The 21,574-nt window shown below is 32.8% G+C and overlaps 1 protein-coding gene across 6 annotated transcripts in view; it reads right to left on the bottom strand.

Moving 5' to 3' along the window:
• LOC140040279 (uncharacterized) overlaps nucleotides 1-21,574 on the bottom strand; it is a 61,821-nt gene that overhangs the window by 20,715 nt on the left and 19,532 nt on the right. For 3 of the 6 annotated variants that reach the window (XM_072086079.1, XM_072086080.1, XM_072086081.1), the window contains exons 5-8: nucleotides 11,345-11,449; nucleotides 4,814-4,927; nucleotides 2,743-3,265; nucleotides 2,352-2,405 (exon numbers count right to left, since the gene is read on the bottom strand). In XM_072086079.1, the coding sequence (XP_071942180.1) occupies nucleotides 2,352-2,405; nucleotides 2,743-3,265; nucleotides 4,814-4,927; nucleotides 11,345-11,449 (796 nt within the window). Of the gene's footprint in view, nucleotides 1-2,351; nucleotides 2,406-2,742; nucleotides 3,266-4,813; nucleotides 4,928-11,344; nucleotides 11,450-13,670; nucleotides 14,027-21,574 lie in introns of those variants that run through there. The other 3 variants (XM_072086084.1, XM_072086082.1, XM_072086083.1) reach the window with 3 other exon arrangements.

Raw genomic sequence — 21,574 nt, 5'->3', positions numbered from 1 at the left:
ATTTACATTTCAACTCACATCATCCACTCGAACACAAACTGGGGCTTATAAACACGCTGGTGGACAGAGCTGAGAAGGTAGTGGGAGATATGGATTTGAGGAAAGTTGAGATGGATAACATCAAGAAAGCGTTACACAACTGCCAGTATCCAGAGTGGTCCTTCCAGAGAGTTATGGAAAACCGAAAAAGAAAAAAGAACAAAGGACACGAACCACAGAAGGAAAAGATCAAGATGCGAGGTAGCATAGGAATCCCCTACGTAAAAGGAATGGCAGAAAGAATACGACGCACTCTCTCCTATCACAATGTCGGAACCTATTTCCTACCCCAAAATAAAATCAAGAATAGCCTCGTCCACCCAAAAGATAAAATCGAGAAGATGGATACATGTGGAGTAATCTACGAAGTCACCTGCCGCAACTGTCCACAAGTTTACATTGGGGAAACAGGGAGGGCATTACAAACACGAATTAATGATCACAAAAAAGATGTTACAACAAACACGGGGGGAGTAATGACTAGGGCCTCCAGAACATCCACATCTTCGATCATACACAAATCTGCCATTACAGAACATGTCATAAAACACAATCATGTACCAAACTGGGAGGCTACCATCTTAACCAAAGAGCCTAAACGCAAAGACAGACAGATTAGAGAATCATTACATATAAGGAGAAATAAGGAGAAGACCATGAACCGGGACACTGGAGCCCACGAACTCTCGCATTTGTACAATGATTTGATAGACACATCACCTGGCCGAGCCCCGCACAACCTCCAACCTACAACCGGAGGCGTACGACGTCATCAACAGATGACGTCAAGAATGACCAAGCTGCATTAACACTCCGCAGTCAGTTGAGAAGGATCTCTGATAGAGATCGAAACGTTCGAGTAAGTACTCCGTTAACTTATGCTTTTACAAAAACGAAATTTGTCATCTATACAAAATCGAAGCTAAATGAAATTCTTTCAAGATTTAAGTGAAAACAGTGAGTGTATAGTGTAAATGAATTTAGAAAGTGTGGATGATATAGCAAATAAGATTGAGGTTATGTAATGGCAAGATAAGCTCTACTGTATCACTCCATTTAATGTTTACAAATTATTTGATAATTTGCAGATGATACATAAATGGTGTATTGCACCAAAAGTCGATTTAGGTACACTGGCCAATGGACAGTAAAACCAGGACGGGCCCAGGTAAAACCTGCAAATGGCCAGTTTTGGCGAATACATTTTTACAGAAAATTGTATGTGTTAAAAGTGTTGTTAACCAGTAATTCAATTGTCCAATTAAAAATAATCCTAATATATAGCATTATACAGAATAGGGTTCCCAATTTAAGCTTTCTCCCTACAGTTTTGGGAGGGGTTTAAGTGTTAAATGTTAAAATGTTAAATGTATTGTTCTGGTCCTCAAGTTTAACTGTAAACTGAAGAAATTCGGGTTGTTTAAGAACACAATAAAACTGCTAACCATGCTACTGACCAACAAAATTGCTAAAATGACAGAAACTATTAAAGCTGATTGGCTTTGACTATATCTAATACCCGATTGCTTAAAAAGCTAAAGTTAATTAATGAATGTTAAAGTGTAACTGTGTCAAGTTAAATGATACATATGGAAGCAATTAATGTTGCTTTATATTGGGCGGACGTATGCCAATGTCCCTTTGGTACAGTAATTCACATTAAAGTGTATTACATGTTTCAATGTTTGTTGAAAATTATTATAGTGTATATTTTTTAGGAAACTAACCATCCAGCGATAATGCTAAAACATTATGGAAAGCTATTTTTATCCGATAGGTAATCTTTTAACACCCTCCTCACAGAACATCACTAGTTATTTTTTTTATTGTGTGGATATGAATGAAGATACCTAAATAAGATACAAGACTGATAGACTAACATTTTTCAAGTTGTAAAATATAATAAAATACCACAACAATTAAAAGATATCATCACATCAATCGCAAATGGTCCCTGAACATGCATTAGAAAAGTAGACAAAGTGGGTTAGTTCACTTAATTGCCCCTTCTTTACTATGGTGGTCTGAAAGTAGTGCAATTGAGTTGATTGTGATATACAGTATAATCAATTTATTCTGAAGCATCCCCAGCCAGCTGCTGTGCGCATTTTTTAAATGGTTTACAGTGATTATCAATGGATGAAGCTGAAAATGGTTTTAAAAAATGAAAGAGTGCTCCTTAGTATTACAAATTCACAACATGTACTGATCACCTGATTAAAAATGGAATGATAAAATATGATATATGAGTGTTAGTTGAAAAGTCAACACATGAAGCTAAAACAGCAGTTTGATTCAGTCAAAATGCCTACCTTTAGGCCCTTGTATTCCTTTTTCACCTTTGGGGCCTGGAGGGCCACGTGGACCTGCAGAATGCAATCATTCATGCAAAGCATAAAAGAGGAAAAGTTACACCTCCGGTAAACATAGAGAATCAATAATAATCATAATATCTTAGCTATTTCTTTATTAAATTTAATAAATCAATATTCACCTATTTAATATCATTCTTATTCATATAATGTAATTTGATGTTAAAAGGAAATTTAATTTGGAAGGAAATTAAATTAAAACGAGAAAACAAATTATTTAAAAAAAATATTACATTGGCTGCTATTTCAAATAAAATATCAGTATATTTCAAATATAAAACAAGATACTTTAATAATACTTTTCGTAATTTGATATTAAAAATATTCTCACCTTCAGAACCAATTAGTCCATCTTCTCCATCTGTACCATTTACACCACCAGGACCAGGTATTCCAGGATCACCCTTGTCCCCTTTTGGTCCTATTGAACCTGGAAGTCCATCAGTACCATTCTCACCATTTCCACCTGCGTCACCCTTGACACCTTTCGGCCCTTGTGGACCAACATCCCCAACCTCACCCTTGTCTCCTATCGGCCCTTCAGGTCCTGGAAGACCATCTGTTCCATTAATGCCATGGACACCAGGTACACCAGTATCTCCTCGAGGTCCCTGGTATCCTTGATCTCCTTTTTCTCCTTTAGGACCCACTAATGAAGATGCTTCTGAGGTGACAACAGTATCGGTTACTTGTGGTTCTGGCAATCCACTGGTTATTCCTGTTACACTATCAACTTCTGCAGGTTTAGTTACATCATCTGGCGCAGACGTTGGAACAAACCGGTTATCAGAGGGTGCAGGACTTTTAATTAAATCTTCTACTACAATTGAGGGTGTGGTCACTGGTGGTAACATCTAAAATAGAACAATAAATAATTACTCCAAGGTAAAGTGAATATGTAAATTGCATAAGTAAAATTTTCCAAAAAAAAGTTTTTTTCATAAACTGGATATTCTCTGCAAAGAGTATCTAGCTTTTCAGAAAGTTGACTTTTTAGACAATACAAAATTGAGATATATTAAGAACATCAATTGTAAATGAAACAAAACTGAGGCACGACATAAATAATTATTAAGTTTATATAATATAATATTTCAGTGTAGTAGTACTAATGACATTATTAAATTTTAACGTTATTGGAAAATGTGTCTTTCAAATTAAATTAAGCTGTCTCGGCAAGAATGAAATATGTATACATTATTACATTAAGAGATATTTATTCTATAATTTGCATATAGACAAATGTATGAGGATATAGGTTTCATTATGGTTTAGTTTGTTTATTAGATCTTAGAGTGACATTGATGTACAATGCCACTGGCAATGGTATTTCCCCAGTGTCACAATACAGGAAAGAAAGTTTCAGTTGTCTTGTATATGATATTAAATTAACACCAAATACTGTAAAGATTATTTGTTGCACAGTAGGGCGATACTAAACTATTACGTACTCCTTGCAGTGGTAGAACAACGCACCGTGAAGATGTTGCCACGAGCAATAAACCACAGCGATTCATGTTAAAAACATTACCTACAGGGACATGTAAAAGGCAGACAGTAAGGAATGTGAATTTGTGGTAATAACAAATTGTATAATTTTCAATCAAACTTAACTGGTCGTGACATGGAAATAATTGATAATAAGTTTTGGAAAAAAAAGAAATGTTTCTGAAAACTCTTTAAAAGTACAAATATCCACAAAAGAGAATGTGAATTAAAGCCAACTACTAACAATACATGAAATGCATTTATATATTTAGTTAACAGTTCACTGTCAAGTAAAAGAATGCCTTTCAGGCAGTTTAAAAAGGATCATTTTTTTCGGTTCATGATTTATTAGGTCGAATTTGAATAATAACTTGCAATTCAAAAATTGTAAAATGGCAAAGAAGATTTAATTTCAGGTCAAAACAGTGGGGAAAACAACACAAGACAGGACTTGAATCTTGAGCAATCAACTCTTGTAAGATATGAGGAATGCATATATTAAAATATGTTTTAATGCAAGTATTTCTACAACTATATATAATATTACAAGCCATAGAGTACAGTCAATAGATTGTAAAGCTGTCGCTTATGGTTTTCAATACTGTAATGCCTTTGTAATAAGGTTATGTTCACATAACCAACCAATGGTCACTATTTTGCAAAAGCTGCCTGTCCTTGCGATCTAGATATTCCAAAATTACCAATCATTTTAGTGTTTACTTGTAATTCTTACTTGACACAGAAGGAAATGATTGGCTAACAGATTGTTAACCATTACCTTTCTTGATAACCTATCCTGATCGACCAGAACATTATAATTCTGACAGAGCATTCATTTAAGTTAGCTCCTCTAGATTACAGTTCGCTACTGTGAACCAGGCTAAACCTGTAGTACCATAATATAAGCAACTTACAGGATCTATTGAGGTCATTAGCATAGTAGGTTCGAGTGTTGTCTGTTCCCATGATGGCGCTTTGCCTGATGCTGTATATCCATCTAAATCGCCACTCCCTGACCATCCAGACCCCTTTAAAAAAATGATGCTATAAATTAATATCTTTTATCAAAATCGATGTTATGTGAAATAAACAGGATATTAAGGGTAATGTTATGCTCTATGTTGGCGTCATAAACATTAATGATGCATATCACAGGTCAAACGTGACAGTCATGCCTACAGTTTTACGATATTACAGTAATAGCATTAAAAATTTCAAGAAAGAAAATGTTGTTAATAATTTTATGACAAACCAATATATTTAGCTAAATTAATTGTAATTGCATAATTAGCAATTTTACATATTTATTACATAATTGATAAATTTAATTACATTTTTTACAACATTAAATTAAAAGTATCATTTAGAACTGTATTTGGATTAGTTATACATATTGTACAGGAATTTATTTGACTAAGACATTCCAAATTAAATCTCAAAGATAAAGAAGACACCTCTATTCATGGTGCAGCACTATGTGGACATATTCTTGAGTCCCGATAGTGTCCCATGCAGTATCATCCCTCTATCTTGACTTAATTTATCAATAATTTTCACACAATACAATTTACAAAACAAGAAAACAAAATATAAAATGTAACATAACAACATGCATTGTGCAAAGTAAATATGGTCAACTCTCCAAAATTTATACCAAGAAAAACCTTCCCAAAAAAAGAATTTAACGTCCACATTTGTGGCAACAAAACGTTTCCATTCAGTCAGGAGAATTGAATACCTTAAAATGTACAACAGAGGAGAATACATTGTAATAAAAAAAATATAATGAATGTACAATATGAAATAGAGTAATAGATAAAACAATATTTTATGCTGTATTTTGTACAAGGTGCAAATGTGGTAACACACATAACAGTGTGACAAGAAACATTTAATACAGTACAGATACAGTATATAAAATATATAAAAATATATCGCAATCCATTATAAATTTACATACATGTGACATAAATATGCTAATTAACAAATAAGAAAATACGTACAGTAAAATCTTTACAGGATAACCAACTAATTTAATTAGTAATAAATTTGTAACAGTGCATAATTATAATTTACTATTGATGAAATATCAAATTAAAATATGTAATAAAACAAGTATAAATTATACAAAATTACAACATGTTTAAACATTTAATTTTAAAAATTAAATTTCAAATTCTTAAAATAAATTTTAATAAAATTCTTAGTAATGAATATCAAAATCAATTTTGCAGAATACAGTCGTGAACTTTGGACCTACATCAGTGATAAGTTGGTATAGTTGTTACAGGCTTTGACAGGTGATGGTAATATAGGATCTTCTGGAATGTCAACTCTAAATACTGTACATTAAAGAGCTACCAATAAAAAGACTTTAAATGGCCAATTAAAAAAGGACTTTGCTTTATAGATTATTTTTTTATTATCAGAGAAAAACAGTACCTGTGTATTAAGCCAGGGGAAACTCAAGGACCGTGTTTAGGTCATTTTTAATAACCCAGAACGTGCTGTTGGGACCAGAGCACAGGAACATCCTTGAATCTGGTTAGATGTTCTTGAAAAATGAACGCCACCAGATATGATTTGAGGGATCTGAGGGATAGAATATCATGATTTCCGGACATTTTTTATTGTCGATCGTTAAAGTTACATAGAATTCTATCAATTTGGAAATTTTCTGAACTCTGTTAAATATGGATGGACACTCCGTAATTAAAAATATGTTAATGAACAATTAATATATTCAAAGAGCAAACCACTGTTCCTGAAACTTTTAAAAAACTTTCTTAAATCTTATATTACAATTCCAAAGGTCCCAGATTTGTCATCTGTTAAACCAGATTCTTAAAACTGCAATTGAGGGTGTATTTGCCCGTTTGGTGGATTTACAGGCACGGATTTAGGTGGGGCTAAATAGGCTTGAGGGGCCTGTGTCTCAAGTACTTTAGTGTCTGAGCCCCTTTTTTCAAAATCCTGGATCCACCCCTGATTTAGAGGTTGGATTGAAAGAAAAAGGAAGCCATTTTGAGAGGGAGGACTACCCTTTCCCAGTATTATATTTTTTGCTATAATAGACTAACATGACCAGTAGTTATTGCAACCCATGTTACAACAAGCTTTCTACAGGCTATTTCCCCCATGCTAAGTCATTTTAGTTATCCAGCTGATTCTACATTGGTAGCCCATATGCAAGAATTCTTTTATACTATATGCTCACTCTGATGCCAACACCATTGACTACAAAATGCTAGTAGGCCACTTGTGTAGACCATATGCAATGACCTTTTGTTCATGAATTACCTTTTTACGACAGCATAGAATGGGGCAACCAAAAATCAAGGAAGGATACAGAACTTCTTATGGTGAATGATGCTGGAAAAAAACTGGGTGACTTTAGCCTGGTGACCCTAACCACCTTCGCTTAGCACAATTACGCCCATGGGAGGGGTAAGGCCTTCTACTAGGATAACATACTAACATTAAACAAGTTTCATACGAACATTCAATCCATAATTAATAACATCTTTAATAAACAGAAATGTTTTCTTTAAACATTTTAGAATGTCTCTAGATACGTATCAAGGCAAATGGATGCAAGTCTATGTTTCTCTTGTCAACTGAAAGGATACACACGTTTCCTTGTTAAATGGTTGCACCAATTTAATACACATCAGAGGAAATTGTACAACCTCAGTTCATGATTCATTTTTGCAGTTCACATTATCACACTTGATTGAGTCGTTTATTCAATCAAGCATAACAACTGTGGACTTTAACATACAAACCTGTAAATCAATGAGGTATGATTTATTTGCAAGGCTTGCATGGGTGATTGTTACCATCCCATTTGTGAATTACATGCATGCAAATACTCAAAGCATTATATTGTGCAGTGGCAAACCAAACAGCTGAAAAACCTATGATTACAATAAAGAAAAGTAGGTGGGGGAGGTAAGAATGGCGATGGGGGACACAAACTATTCTAAAAAGTGAGAGTGTAAAATATACGCAAGTCTTGTGCCAAATGTGAGTTATATGACTTATGTTCTACATGAATATGATAATACTATTAATAATAGTTAAGCATGATGGGACATCATAATTGACTGAACATGTGTAATTAATTATTAACAGACCGAATCCAACAAATATACAGTAAAGGGATCAATTTTATGGGTATTTCTCATCCATGCAATAGGCGCTTTACAAGCTTTTTCTAATAAATTTATACATTCTTTGCAGAGATCTGAACGGTACTTTTTTATGTGAATAGCTCACTTTATGATGACGAATGTACACTGTAGTGTATTTGTATTTTTTCCATCCAATAATGTGTAAAGGATCGGAAGTTTAAACTGATAAAAATACATTTATCTATTCTCAATGGCTTTCAGGAAAATTAATCTTTCGCTTTCAATTTTCAAAATTCTTTTGAATTACCTTTTGTCAGAAAATGTAGTCCAACTTCCTTTGTTTTTACAGAAACTTAATCTTTCAAAGTCTTTTTTTCTACTGGTAGTCAAGGGCAGGGGATGGTTCTCATCGGCACATCTAACAAAATTTGTTACAGGATTTTAACTTATAAAATCACAAGATTTGATTCACTATACGCCAACACTCTTCGACATAGGTTGTAGGGATCGGTAGGCCTACATTTTTAGATGCATTATGGCTTTGTAAAAATATATGAACAGAAAAGAATGGAATTAAATTTTTCACTGTCAATCTATTTATTTTTTTAAAAAACATGGCCTTACAATTAATCATACATTTTTTTGGTAAATGGATTCCTTTGTATTTAAGTGGTGCAGAAACATGACTACACAATAAATAAGTACACCCTACTGTAGTCAATTTATGGAGGATCAATTTATGACTATGCAAGTGGGCGAGTGGGTGGATAGACAAAATAAATACACCTTCAAATTTTCTGTGGGAAGAAGAAAGAAAAAGGTGAGGATGGGTTTTTTTCTGCTAACTGCATGTTGTGATTGGCAGTAATACATTAAGAATACCCTGTTCATACAGTACATTAAGAAATCATAGTATGTGTGTTTATGTGCGCGTATTAATTGTATGTTCCATTCTGTAACTGCGAAAGAAATAAATTTAAAAAATAAAAAGTATTATAAATTAATATTATATATATAAAAGTGCCCGAGACATATTTAAAACTATACCAAGTAACACAATTTATGATAAATACTGTGAATTCTAAAAGCCAATTATTAGACACATTCAATATCTATGCCTACCCAAAATTACTTTATTTTAAGTAGAATTAGAAAATTGACTAATAATAATATATAATTTTGAAAATTATAATTTATAATATAAATATGTGAAATTAAGTGCTGAACTTATATTGTATATTTACTAAACCAAAGGAAAATATGATTTGAAAAACGCTATCAAGTTACACTGTGGATTACTTTAAGAAAATACCCTTAAATCCAAGCTTAAGTAAAAGTAATTTAAAGGCTTACAAAAAGCTTTCACCTAATTCGGCATAAGCCCTTTAATTGTAATTTTATGATGATAATCTTCCGCAAACATTTATCCATCACAAGCGTAGAATTCCATGGATAGTATTCAACAGCGAAGAATGTGATGTTCTAGCCAGCCAATAGGTGATGACCTCTAAAAACGTGCGTTTAAAGCATCAATATACATATCAATACACTAGCAAGTGCTAGTTTAATTGAACATTAGAGCATCACTGTTTAACCACTGTGATCATGTTGATTCAGATGATGACATAATTGTTTTGACATTTCCTATCATTCAAGGTCCAGTCTGGCTGAAATTTCAGCAAATCAGGTTCAACATACCTTTAATAGGCCCCATTTTTTAAGTTCACAGTCAGGTTAATATCTAACATTGGTGCTAGGGATGTTATGTTTAAAGGCACATTTCCTACTTTTAAACATAAATAAACATTGAAATCGACATAACTAAGAAAAACTAACACAAAAAAACGATATCTTATCTTTGTGTAGGATGAAACTTTCATTAATATGGTTTTATTGACAATTGATTGTTCAAATCATAACTAAATTGTCTATTGTGTTCGGTTGACTTGTCCAATACCGGATATTTTAATGACGTGCAATAACAAACCATGCAAAAGATAAGAAATGAATTAACTTTTACTGTTCTACATGCTAGTATAGTGTAAATAGTACAGTGGATGCACTTAATAGTTTCAAATCACAGCACAGTACATCATTACTTTTAATAGCACTTAAAGGTGAATTTCATCTCGCTGTTAAGAACAAATTAATAATCACCTTGAAAAGATCTATTATTCCATAGCAGTCCGACTGGACATTTAAATTTGTTTAGTTTTAAAGTGCAGTACAAACAACCAAAGTCACTAGTTTAAACTGTTTGCCCAGTACAGAATAACTCACTGATTGAACTATGCTGAAATTTAATGGTGGTAGGAACCCATTATAAAGTTACCAATGGTTGTTGACATATTGTATATCTAATGTTGACGTCATGCGATAAAATGAGGAGAAGCCAATCTTATTGAGAAAGGAGGACAGAGTTTAAAACCTCTCATCTAATGAACAATATTTCAGAGCTCAAGCAAACATGATAAGTATTTATGTTGGCCTTTCTGGTATGCTGTCTTCACGACTAAATATATTGCACGGGAAATAAATCTTGACATGCAATGTGCTTTATAACATGAGTCAAATTTGTGCAAGTTATTTGTGAAAATTAAGAAAAACAATCGAAAGGAAACAGAAATGTAACCAGGGACTATGATAATTTAATAACCCATTCTTTTGCCAATTTATTAATCGATGATTCAGTGTAATATAGTTTATTGTACTTTGCTTACATGTTGTGTTAGAAGAACACAGCAATGTATTAAGGACAATCCTGGTGGTACCACTATCATGTAAGACAGTGTATCACAATCCTAATGGTGCAAATAAACAGGTTGACCTCATTTTACAATAATGATAATGGTTGGTGGTACATAAATTATTATCTTGTTTTGTATTATTATATTTGGTATGATGTAAATTATAAGAATTGAGTGATACTTGAGCGGAGTACGTTGCACATCAATGAGCAGAATGAGTTGCACATCAACAAGCACTGCTAGTTGCACATTGACGAGCAGAACGAGTTGTATATTTTATAAGTTCAGTACACTGGTAATGCAAGTTCTTCCCACCCCATTCTTAACATTGATAGAATACAGTATGAGTGGTTATTGTCAGCAGGGGTAGTTAATTTCAACTTCCTGCTATACAGAACTAACTTTTATTATTTCATGCAAATTTCACCAAATTAATAATTTTTAACATAGACAAACATTAACATGCTCACAACAAAAACCACAACCAAACATTAAGATTAGTGAATTTTATTAGTAAAAGCCACGGATACACACGGAAAACCAAACACAACAGACGAATACCTACTGAAATCATTGTGAATGATTCTGTTACTTCAGATATTATGGCGTTTATCTCAGTTATTGCGCCATCATTTTGAAAATTGTCGATACCTGCCCCGCTTCCAGAACTCTGCAATGAAAACACTCCAAATTCAACGGCGCCTAAATCTACAAAAGCGGTCCATTTGTAATGCCTCAATTAGAGAAGCCACGGGCAATAATAATATTAAAATCTCGTACAGTACAATGTTAAGCAAAACTATCTATCAGAACAATAAATAGCAAGTAGCTGTTTATGGCTTCTGACGAGGATTGATTGCAAATGGAGGTGGATTTTAAGCTTCAGAAAAACAACTACATATTATTAAAATATTATTAATTTCCTGATGATTACATTTTGTTAATTCAAGAAGCAGGGATTTGGCATTTTAAATTTCTAGGTAGAAAGCTGTTATAAAAAGAAAAAGCATTAGTACAGTCATTATTAAATGTTACCACATACAAAAGTAATTACCACTTGGTAAAACATACTGAGAAATGTTACGAAATATAACAAACAATTGATGTAAGAAACATATTTTGAAATTGTATAGAACCTAAACTTATTTAACAGACACCAAGTTATTATTGGAGTTTTATGAATTCTGTATTGATAAAGCATATTATTGTATTCAATTGTTACACTCCATAATTAAAACATACAGTACCTATTTATGATATACTTGTATATAAATAAAGTGTGTTTACTACAAGTATTATAACCACCAACATTAAAATGATGTTACTTTACTTGATTAATATAGACCTTAAATATAAAAAAAAAATGTTTCTGAACAAGGTGGCACATTATACGTACAGTAGGGCTTAGAGTTCTAACTGTATTAGTAGTACTTTTAAATTAGAACAAGTGTACTGTATTTAAACTAACCTACACAAGAATAGTAAAACAGCATTAACTTACTGTACTTAATTAATAAAACTTAATTAACTAAAATAAATACAAGAATCTTAACATCATTTCAATTTTTCAATTCTACTTATTTCTACAGTAAAAATACAGTTTATCAAATAAACTGATAGATCCAGGTGAATATTTATACATGGACTCGCATTATAATAATAATGAAAGAATGTCTTTATACCAACAAGGAGGATGGGGAGGGTTGAAAAACACCATTTTCCCACCCAAATTTTATTATTATATGCATCAGGAACACATGTGACAACAATACTTACTAACTTTGACAATACCAGACCACAGTATGGTGATGATAATGATATCTATTACATTACACTATCAATATCAGTATAAAGAATACAGTCAGTAAGCAAAAGTAGAAAAATAAGATATATACCATACTGAGTACAGTACTGAATATGCATTTGTCACTGTACTATGAATGTGATACTAAAGCCCCTTTCACACAGAGCTGTAAGACGGTAATATTGCGGTAATTCGCGAATGCCGGCTTATGTGTGAAAGGGTAAAAACCCCTTAATGCCGGCTTCCGTTAGACCGCCTCTGGACCTAGTAAAATTGCGGTAATATTACCGTCACGGTCGTAAGCCTGATCTGTGTGAAGAGTCCACGATATAACGCCTGCTTACGCAGTGAAGCAAGGATAAATTCGGGACATTTTCCTTGATTGAGAAAGACTGTGGCAATTACTTTAGGCCAAATTATTAGATTATATCCATTATATATATATATATTTTTAGGTTAGTTTGTAAATAATACAATGGAAGAATACGGCCAATAATAATAAAAATATAACAGATGTTGGTCCAAAGATTATTTAACTTGCTGTAGCGTACGTAAGCCTAGGCCCTAGTTAGCATAGTTCTAGCAGGAACATCCTCCGGTGCGCGCTCCCGGTGCTAGCTCATAACAGCTTCTGATAATTAAATTCGCGTGTAGGCCTAATAGATTTTGTTTCTGTAGAATGGCCATCACGATCGGGCAGTTATTAGCACGGAGTGGCGTTGGGCAAAAATATAAATTTTATGCATCGTAAATAAAAAAACTAAACGACGGACACACAAAACAACATCAGCAAACAAGTACGCGCATGGCATGTTGTCGCCGGCGGCAGGTGCCCGCCATTTTTTTTCTCCTCAAAAAGTGCGACCTCTATTTTATGAAGACAGTAATCTTTAAATATTGCGCCTTTCCACTGTGGCCTTTCACACAGAAGACGGTAAAATTACCGTAATATTACCTTCTGTGTGAATGGGTTTAGACCGGCAATAACGCCGGCTTGCTTACCGCAATATTGCCGAAGTTCTGTGTGAAAAGGCCTTAAAACAAACCAAAAACTCAGTAAATCCTTAAAAAAACAAATAATACTAACCTCTTCTAAGACCTCAACATCAAGACTAGACGCTCTGTAATAAACTATATTCAATATAAGTAGAACCGGAAAAGTAAGCACCATGATTTATCAGAATGTTCTGAATGCCACAATTGTTTCAAGTCTTATGGAAGGAGAAAATGTATACTCCTACCGTAGAATCCCAAGTGTGCTCAAAGGTATAGCTAATCAAAGTATGTTGACATTAGGGCAACATGTGCTCTGCAGATGTTAGTTATGGCTCATTTGGACACAAAGGTACCTATGCTTCCACTTGGTTGGTACAGAATGAACATACACAACCAGTCTCTCAGAACAACCAAGACTGAATACCAATCAGACAGTAACAACTGGTTACATCCCATAAACTTATTATCACCACTAACATAAACAACTTGGAGAAGCCTAGTAACAGTCATAAATATTTTCAACTTGATTGAACAAGGAGGTATTTGATAGGGTTAGCAATATTCTACTATAATCCTATTTGTTATGCTTAAAATAACATATGGAATGGTCTTTTACAAATGGTAACCAACTTAAAATTCCTGAAACAAAAAATATGAGATGAAAAATTAATCAAAAAATAACCCAGAAAAAAAGGAGATTGAGAGAATATTGAATGCGTCATTGTTTTGTTTACAGTATGGGGTCATCCCACCTAGTTTTGTTATTCTGTTAATATTACCATCACTGTTGTAAAAATCTGATAACACTTTCAGTCTTAACCACAGACAGACATAATAAGGATGTCTTTAAAAAGTGCACTTAACAATATTGGAAGAAAAATAATCAAGTCAACCAATTTCAACTATACAGATGTATGTAATTAGTATGGTAATTAAGGCTTTAGTTGTGTTTGTATTTTATAAGAACCAAGGCCCACAAACTCAGCTTGAGGTGGAACCATTTGATCACACTTTGACCTGATCTAGGACCTGGTCATGTTATTTTCAGCCTCAAGTGTTTATACATAGTACCAATTCCAACCATATTATTCATCATTTAACTATGCGAATGAAAATTAGCTGATTGACAAAGGAAATTTGATATTAAAACGTCTCATTTGTATTGTTTAAATCTGGGAGTCATCTCTTCAAGTAAAGACCACTTTCAAACCAAAGTTTCAGTTTAATAATCAAAATTTAAATTGAATCAAATCTGACTTTAAAATTGCATTAACACATTCAACATTAGTAAGGAGGTGGTTCATTCATTATTACAAATTTAAGATATCCGTGTGTATCTGCTTCAAACCTTCAGAATACCGCAATTTTTAAACCTCAATTTTGTCCAGAATTTCGAGTTCGGTTTCTTGTAGCAAATAAAAAGTGAATCTCTGATGTTCCCAGAAACCTTTTCCTCTATTGTAATTGAACAGCAAATTGAGTTATTTTAGGCCAGTAAAAAATCATACATTGGGCATTTCGAGTGAATGACCAGGTCAAGGGTTGACACCAATATGGTTTTTTTTTGTACTACCAATCAATCAATCAATCTCTTATATTCATCAAAAACAAAAACAATACACTATACTTCAATTCACCCACAATTATATTTGTAGAGAAAAAACGTAAATGATTGAAGAGAATAATATTGATCGATACTTATTTTTCAACATCAATTTCAGTATTTAATTCTTTAAAAAAAGAAAGAGGAAAGATAAATATTTTTGATGAGGGTCAAAATTTCACTGGCTGATGAGAACCATTCTATATTTCTGCTAATATTGAAATCTACTCTCACTCTCTGAACTAAAGTACAAAGTAGTACCTTTCTTACAACTAAGCAATGAGGGAAGTAATTAAACACATATACTTGCTTTCACAACAGTTTCACAAATACTAATAGGTAAATACTTCAATACTTGCCTAGATTTGCTATATCTGAAAAAAAAAAACTGTTAATGTATTGCTACACATGGGGAAAATTAAAACAAAGTCATGCTTGGTAGTGTATGCAAAGCAGGGGAAAAGGATTGGGTGACCTACTAAAGCTGAAAGTTCAAAAAGAGCATGCCAGTAAAAATTATTAAAGCTGTAATTTCTTTTACTTATATTTTTTTTAAAGAATTTACATATCTTTAAAAAATAGGGTAACACTGAGGAATGCCATATTGTTTTTCCTTTTAAATTGTATAACTTGCATTGATATAGTGATATTATTATTAGAGTCTAAATTTGTTGTAGGCCAACCAAGTATGTTATTCTATGTCTTACTGTACCTATCAGGCACGGATTTAGGCAGGGGCTAAACAGCCCACACTAAAATTTCTTTTAAAATAAAATGACTATATTCTGCAACCCGACAGATCGTTTTATCATTTATCAAATATTTACCTCCATCAATCTATAATGCTGGATCCGCATCTGCCTATCTAAAGGAAGGCAAGCAAAAACATGGGGGAAAAACGAGAAACAAATTCCAAAAACAGGGAACTTCAGTGAACCATAATCTGTGTGTAAAGACATTGTTAAACTTAAAGACATTCAAGACAAGAAAAAGAAGCAAAAGTAAAACAGATCCTGGAAATACTCTGCTGCTCCAAAATATCAATGAAATTTCAGAATGGGACAATTCTGTTTTAACTTTATAATGCATGTGCTCGGTGTTGCAGGTCATAGCCAATCAATTTTAAGTGTGTGTTGTGTTAAATGATGGTGAAAATCTCTATTTTGTCTGTTGCTAATTCGGCACACATCCTCTATATATAGTGTGTAGCCACGCTTAAAATAAATAGCTTTAATTGTGAGCTGATGCTTGGAACCTTTCGGGATATGCTGGATAGATGACTTTTTGTTAAATAAACTATCAAGTGATTGAACACAATGTATGCTAATCTTACTACTTCCAGAATGGCTTAGGCTTCTTTATGTCAATCAATTCAAACAGTGTAGTTATTCTCACTATAATACCATACCATACTTTGTACTTTTTATGGAATATATAAATTCAAAAATTGGATCTAGGACAAATTATGAAAGGGCATACATTGAAATAAATATTAATATGCACAATACAGTAACAGTAATAAGACTGCCTATAGACTGCCATCTAGAGTATCTATGGTTACCAGATGCCTAATATTCAGGGACACTACAATAATAGTTTTTTATCTACTGCCCAAGGCAAAGCGTTTTATAATATAATTTAACTGTTCATAACTTTTTGCAATTAAAAGAAAGAGAACATCACCAGTAAATAATGTACAGCAGATCCAAGAAAAAGTAGGACATGAATAGAATGTCAACAACCTTTTAAGTTCTAAAATGAGAAATATCAGAGAAACTAAAACGCACATGGATACTATCTATTTCCAACCAGGAGCAATAAAAGTTTGTGTCAAAGTGTACGTCAATTTTCAGCGTTGAATCCCTGTACACCAGGCTAAGATCACAATGTTTCCTAGAGGGTGGTGTTACAGGTGGTACTAAAGTTTGCATTGGTATCTATTGCCAGACATCAATGGCTTCTGGCTCATTTTAAATGGTCATTTAATTGCACTGAACCATTTGAATAGTGTCTATATTCACTTGACCTGGTTCTGATATCGATGTGTAATTTAACTGATATCCGGACAACTCAAAAATACTCAAATAGAACTTTTGACAACATTGGTTAAAGCTCTCTGATCTTCATAAAATAGCATTATACAATGTCTGATATTATTATTTAATACAAGAGTGATCCATGAAATGGATTGATTACTTTGACAATGGGCAGCTTAAACCCTATTCAGACACCGGTTGTAATAATTGTGAAATCCAATACCTCCACATTTGCTATACACATAAAGCTTGGTTTCCACTAAAGAAACATGCACAACGCAATTTAAAAAAAGTTTTTAACTGTCGTGATTGGATATTTACGTTGAACTTTGCTTACATAATAATAATGCTAATCTTTTGTATAGTGCCTAACCAAAATAAATTTTCTCGAAAGTGCTATGACCACAGTATAGAGAGCGAACTAGGTAGAAATTATACCATTTCATATGGCGAAATCAATTGGTTTTCAGCAACTATTTGAAGATGTCAATAGAGTTAGCATCCTTGATTCATTGTGTATTCCATTAGGATGGACCTTACATCCTAGTAGTGGAGTTTTAAATCCTACTATTTAATTGAGATACAAATGTTGCCAATCAAATTGTTCTTTATTGTATTTCTCTTAATCACTACAACCCATTACCGATTTTACGCAATGGATCACAAAATGATGAATACTACTACAGTATGTCCATATGTGGTATGTTGCTTCATTTATGGCATTACTCAAATTCTTCATTTTAGATAAAGTGCTTTTTGAAATATATCACTACAGCTGGTCTTATCTCAACTCAAACACCATATCATGTACAGTGTTGATGTTAGGCTTTAGAAACTATGGGTAAACAGCTATTGTGTATGTTGGTGTCCATTACTACTATCTAATCTTGCTGTGGTATATGGAAGACTGATCCTCACTATGGATAGAAACAAAATATGCTTGGACAAACACTGTTTTCTTGACCCTTAAGGTTATTCATCAACGCCCAAAATAACTTCTTCCAGTTTCCAATAATTTTATGTTAAAAACTATCATTATACCCAGTACCGATTTACGATCAATCAAAATTACCTAACATACAACAATTATATTGCTTATAATATTATGTAGAACTTTTATCAAATCACTTCAGAATAAATTCAAATTTTTTTTATAATGCACTTTTTATACAAAGCTCAGTGGACCTGATGATAACACATACAACTTTTATCTCTCCTATGAGTCCCTTCGTGTTAAACTACCACTAAATGGCACTCATTCGTCAGTCCACAGCAGAGACTGAGATGGCCCACTCTTAGCTGAAAGACTTGGCTTGTCTTAATCATTTTAATTGTGCTAAATCTAATTTTGTTTTTAACTTTCTGATGTCTCAATTGTCTTATTTCTAATATTGCTTATTACAGTACTATACCCTGTAAAGTTAATAATCAACAAGTTATTCTATGGCCTAGCCCCGGGCCTAGCTAGTTGTCATAAACAGTTACCAAAATGCTTTATTCAGACATCTAAACTATACCTTTAACTAAAAAATCCACATGACATACTCATTGAATTCCATTTTGACCTTAAATAAAGTTAGCTAGATTTATTATAATGAAACAAAGCTATTTCATAAAATATTTACAACTGTACTTCTATACATAAGGTATTTATTTCACAAATCACAAAACATTCAGTCATAGCTGAGTGGTCATTAAATGTTCCCAGAGGGCCACCTAACGCCAGCCTCAAGCACATATAGAATGTAAACTTGGCATTCCCAAGGAAATCTTAAGACTGCTACATTAATAGTTTCCAAGTATTACATTAAATATAACAAAACATCCTAAGAGTTGGCCCAGACAATCTATTTGTTTGTGTGGAATATTTCACATAGTGTATTGTTTCTCATATATTAAATTATTATTAAAATATACAATTACAGTCCAACAAAGTAGTCTGCAGTATACACTCTTCATTGTACGACATTTGAAAGACTTTAAAGGCAAAATATTTTCTATCAATTCACTTTAAATTAACACAAGGCTGATAAAATAAGTTTTCTCAGCATGGTAAGGTGAAATTACCATCACAAAAATCAATATAAAAACAGGCCTTGGGGTTCAATTTATATACCCTAACTAATCCTAACAAAGGACCACCATAAGTAATCCCCAAATGAGTATTCCCTCTTGATAAAAGACCAATTGATTTCTAATGGGAAGCAAACCTGTGCAATTTTATATAAAAACTAATGAATTTTCAAGACTTCTGGTATGTGACTGCTCAGGGGCAAGTGGTAGGTCCTTGTGAAACAGATGTGTTAGGGGCCAAATTAGCTAATACCTATATTGGCTGGTAACAGTTAATATATTGATGGAGAATACTGGTACATTCAATTTAAAGGCTTTGGAAGACCACAAGCTAAAACAAATTATATTAAAGTTACACAGCTAGAGGGCCAGTATTGAGGCGACTACAGGATACCAAAAGTTACACAGCTAAATTGCCAGTATTGAGGTGACCATGGGATACCAAAAGTTACACAGCTAGATTGCCAGTATTGAGGTGACCATGGGATACCAACTTTCTAAGAAAAAATATGCTTTAATTAATATGTTTATGATTTGCAAAAAGTGCCTACATTAATGTAATTTCAATCTATTTTAATAAATTCTTATCCTGCAACATAATATATTGTACTAGTAATATAACATGTTATGACAGTCTCCTTTAAATCTGTTACAGCTACCTATCATCCACAATGATGTAACCTTAAATCGATACCTCATATGTCATTGTAAATCTTGCTTTCAGTCCTTAGTTCAAAATCCCTTGGTGTTGACAGTTGACATTGCATAAAATTGCTCCAAAATAATTTTCTGCATTCTGCACAATTAATGAAGCAATTTCTTCTTACATAGACAGTTGATTTGAATCTTAATAAGGAAAGAATGCTTAAAATATCCTTAAGGAATGGTGTTGTAATGTTACCATTGTTTTTAATCCAAAACAAATCAGTTGAGATGGTACCCTACCTTATTTGCACAGGAGGTAAATCCTAAACAACAAGAAATACTACAATATTTACTATTCATTACCATAAATTACTATAAAAACCATAATTAAACTCTTCCACTAGATTTTTTCATTGCAACCTGACCGATAAACACAATACTGTACACCTTACTCCATGCTCAGATTTAAGCCCACATTGAGGTTATACCAAACAAGTCATTCCTGCAACCACATGTTTTTTATTAACATGGAAATGATAAGAAAAATTAATAAATCTTTTATCTCAGCACCATACAATTCAATTAAATATTTTCTTGTTTGTCTAGTTTATCAAATCAATTTATATTACAAACTATCTGGCAAAAGAAATCAAAGGTTCCCCTTGATGTGGTCACTTAAAATGTAATTCTAAATTCCACAAAGGAAATTGAAAGTGTGTGAAGTATAGGTAAAGCATGTCCATTACATGTCTTTTTCAATTTTCATCAATTTAACTCCAGTTCTCCTCGCATTCCAAGATTTCCAAATGTCCAAATGATTTTTTAAACTATTATAAAATTGACCTATCAATTTCTGCACCTGGCAATAAACAATTATGGATAGAAAATTATTTGATCAAATTTCTTGAATAATTTTTGTTAAATCTATAAACTGCATTTAAATTCTATATTCCTGCTGTCAACCAAATACAAAAGTGTCTGAATGCTGCAAATGTAATAAACTCAGTGTTGATCTTATCTATGTACAGTAGTTGGTAAAACATAGGGAGATTGAAACGACATAAATCATTAAGTTGGAAAAGTTGCATTAGTTCTGCAAATTCTGTGAACTTCTGACTCAAGAATAATACTCTCCTCTCTTGTGATCATTAGGGACCATGTCTAAATTATTCTACTGCAGTTAATGCAGTAACTACATTTTGCTATTAAACTTGTTTATTATTTAGCAAGCTGTTTCTGAGGGTCTGTTTCTGCTGCATAAAAATAACTGGTTAAAAACGGTGTGAATAAATTACTACACTAGTAAATTACTACACTACACCCCTTAATAAGGCTTTGATTAGGCCTATACATCATAGAAGACATTGAAAGTTGAAAATATGAGTTGTCGGATTAGGACGGTATAATATCATCAAGACCAGAAGATGTGCATTAATTTGGTACTATAGCTACAGTATTTAAGATAATCTCATAAATAAATAATACAATAATATAAATAAAAAATTACTGGAGATGGTCATAAAATGGCTTTATTATAGTGTTTTAATGAAGAAGAAAACATTAAAATTTAGGTACGTTTATAATCAGAGAGAAAATGTGAACAATCTACATATGCGAATATAATAGATTTGTATCAGA

This window comes from Antedon mediterranea, chromosome 2 (assembly GCF_964355755.1).
Source record: "Antedon mediterranea chromosome 2, ecAntMedi1.1, whole genome shotgun sequence".
Taxonomy (NCBI): Eukaryota; Metazoa; Echinodermata; class Crinoidea; order Comatulida; family Antedonidae; genus Antedon; species Antedon mediterranea.
The sequence above is the reverse complement of the archived record's forward strand: the minus strand, read 5'-3'. Positions and strand labels throughout refer to the sequence as shown.